Source organism: Sipha flava, unplaced genomic scaffold, assembly GCF_003268045.1.
Source record: "Sipha flava isolate LNK unplaced genomic scaffold, YSA_version1 18585_pilon_pilon, whole genome shotgun sequence".
Classification (NCBI taxonomy): Eukaryota; Metazoa; Arthropoda; class Insecta; order Hemiptera; family Aphididae; genus Sipha; species Sipha flava.
In genome coordinates this window covers 707-3,004 of record NW_020272347.1, presented here as the reverse complement: position 1 = coordinate 3,004, position 2,298 = coordinate 707, and the positions used below count along the sequence as shown (strand labels likewise).

The 2,298-nt window shown below is 32.5% G+C and overlaps 1 protein-coding gene across 1 annotated transcript; it reads left to right on the top strand.

Annotated features, from left to right (window-relative positions):
• Positions 1-162: 162 nt before the first annotated feature.
• Positions 163-1,778, top strand: LOC112681113. Its single transcript, XM_025551382.1, has 6 exons — positions 163-255; positions 396-650; positions 771-908; positions 1,010-1,209; positions 1,278-1,422; positions 1,496-1,778. The coding sequence occupies exons 1-6, from the start codon at positions 163-165 to the stop codon at positions 1,631-1,633; spliced, it is 969 nt and encodes a 322-aa protein (XP_025407167.1). The 3' UTR covers positions 1,634-1,778.
• The last annotated feature ends 520 nt before the right edge of the window (positions 1,779-2,298 follow it).

Here is a 2,298-nt window from a genome sequence, read left to right as displayed (position 1 = left end):
TCATTCAATTGCAAACTGCAGGTTAGCTCATAGTTGAGACATAAAAAATATAATAATCGAACGAGATTAAAATTATAGTTGTAAACTGTTCTTTGTCGCTTGATTTCCAGATTTATTTGTGAACTAATGAAATTTAACATTTTGATACCTGCGGTATTAGAGATGTGCACTGCGAGACTAGTACAAATAGAAAAAGACACACCAATCGAGTGCACGTGTGTTATACTGAAACACACTGGTAACGCATTGAACGAAGTAAGATTCATTGCCGACAATTATGTATAAACCAATTTGAATATTCTAGTGCGACATACTATTTATAATAGAGAATATATCGGGCTCACTGTATGTACTCTGAAAATTTAAAAACTATTAACATGTATTTCAAATCGTAGAGTGGCGTATTCGAGAAGCTACACGAGTATTCGACTGCGCAAAAGCAAAAACTCTCTTCGAGAGTGCAGTCTATAATTCTGGATACGCTAAAACTGAAGAATGACAGTTCAACGGATTGCAACACCAGTAAAGAGTCTCTTTTGTTGGACCGCACTGAAGAAAACAATATTGTAGAGTCACGCATCGGAGACATAACACAACCCCTTGTAAACAAACAACCGGTATCAACGGTCCAAAAGAGCAAACACCCGGAGGTATTTAATTCAGTGCACATATGTTTTATTAACGAAAAAAAAAATGAAAAAGAATACTAAAATGTTTACCGTCTGTAACATATAAATATTAGTATTAACAATATTTCAATATTTCATTAGTTAAATGTTTACAAAACCGTTAAATTGGTTATTAACTCGGTGACCGCAGAGAACGTGAACACTACAATAAATGAGTTGTCTGCTCTTATTTCGAATTCCGACGTGATGGAAAAGACGATCGACTTCATCTTCTCCAGAGTATATTTTTAAATATTTGTTAAATTATAAGAACATATTTAATCTGCTATTCAAATTACTTGAATCGGCTGTTTAATCGTTTATGTTTTTATTTATTGAAGGCAAACGTTCGCCCAGAAAGTATTCCAATGTTGGTACTCATATGTTCTTCGTTGAAAAACGTGGTAGTTAATCCAGTAGAACAACACGCGAAGCCTATCTCGTTTAAGAAAGAAGTTCTGATACGTTGTAACCAGGTTTTGCAATCCGGAATACAGAGCGATTCGAGTGAAAACGCTTTTACGCATAAAAAACCTTTCACGTAATTATACCGTTAGCGTTCAAGTTACCGGTGGAACAAAACCTTATTTCTATATGTGTTAAATTTAGATTTGTCGGCGAATTATTTAATGCGAACGTGTTATCGGCACATACTCTACTAGAGTTTTTGCAAAACATACCGGATAAGCTGACAAACAGAGGGCTTGACAATACTTGTCGCCTACTAATAGCAGCTGGAAAAAAATTGGAACAAGTAATTGAAGCTACAATATTAAGTAGGTAGTCAACAGTATATTCTAACTTGTGCGTTCGTATGATTTCTACAGGTATACAATCTGAAAAAAACAATAAGAAAATTGACGAATATGGTTTCGAACGACGAGGAAGGGATGTATTCTCTACGTAGTACCGTTCTTCTTAAAGAACTTGTGAACCTACGCGATAAAAAATGGCTGTTGTATTAGAAATATTTTACCCTAACCAAATTGTATCGAAGGTGTTCTGTTGATTGTACATCGACAAACACTTCCCTCGGTAGTAGTATTCTATGCCCGACTGAGTAAAAGCAAACCTATTATTAGTTATTTTTTAATGTGATGGTTCAATAAGTGATTTACAAATTTTAGTAGACATACAGATAGTGTTGTATTGTTTTATGGGTTTCTTTTATCAAAATAAAAGTTATTCGTCACACCATTAATCCGTGATCTTTTATAATAAAATAACATAATTTAATGATACTTATTTTTTAACTATATAAGTTTTATCAATGGTATGACAAATAACATTCGTATTGATAAAAGAAACTCATAGATCAGTACAATCTTATCGATAATTCGATTAACATTCGTAGATCGTGTATTAAACTGTTACCATTATTAATCATAGCACCCCTGCTCTTAAATATTTCAACTATTTATACAGGAAACTATATAAATATCTAATGAACATATTTTAAACCATCTCGTATAAGGCTTAAGACGCTTTAATTATAGTCACACAAACAATATTTTATATTTTTGTAGTTTCTTGAGAGTTATTCAATTTTCAAATAATAATAGTATATTCTGGTCCCTTAGAGAAATAAAAAAATATATATATGTACAGTATGATCACAGTAATAGGTATC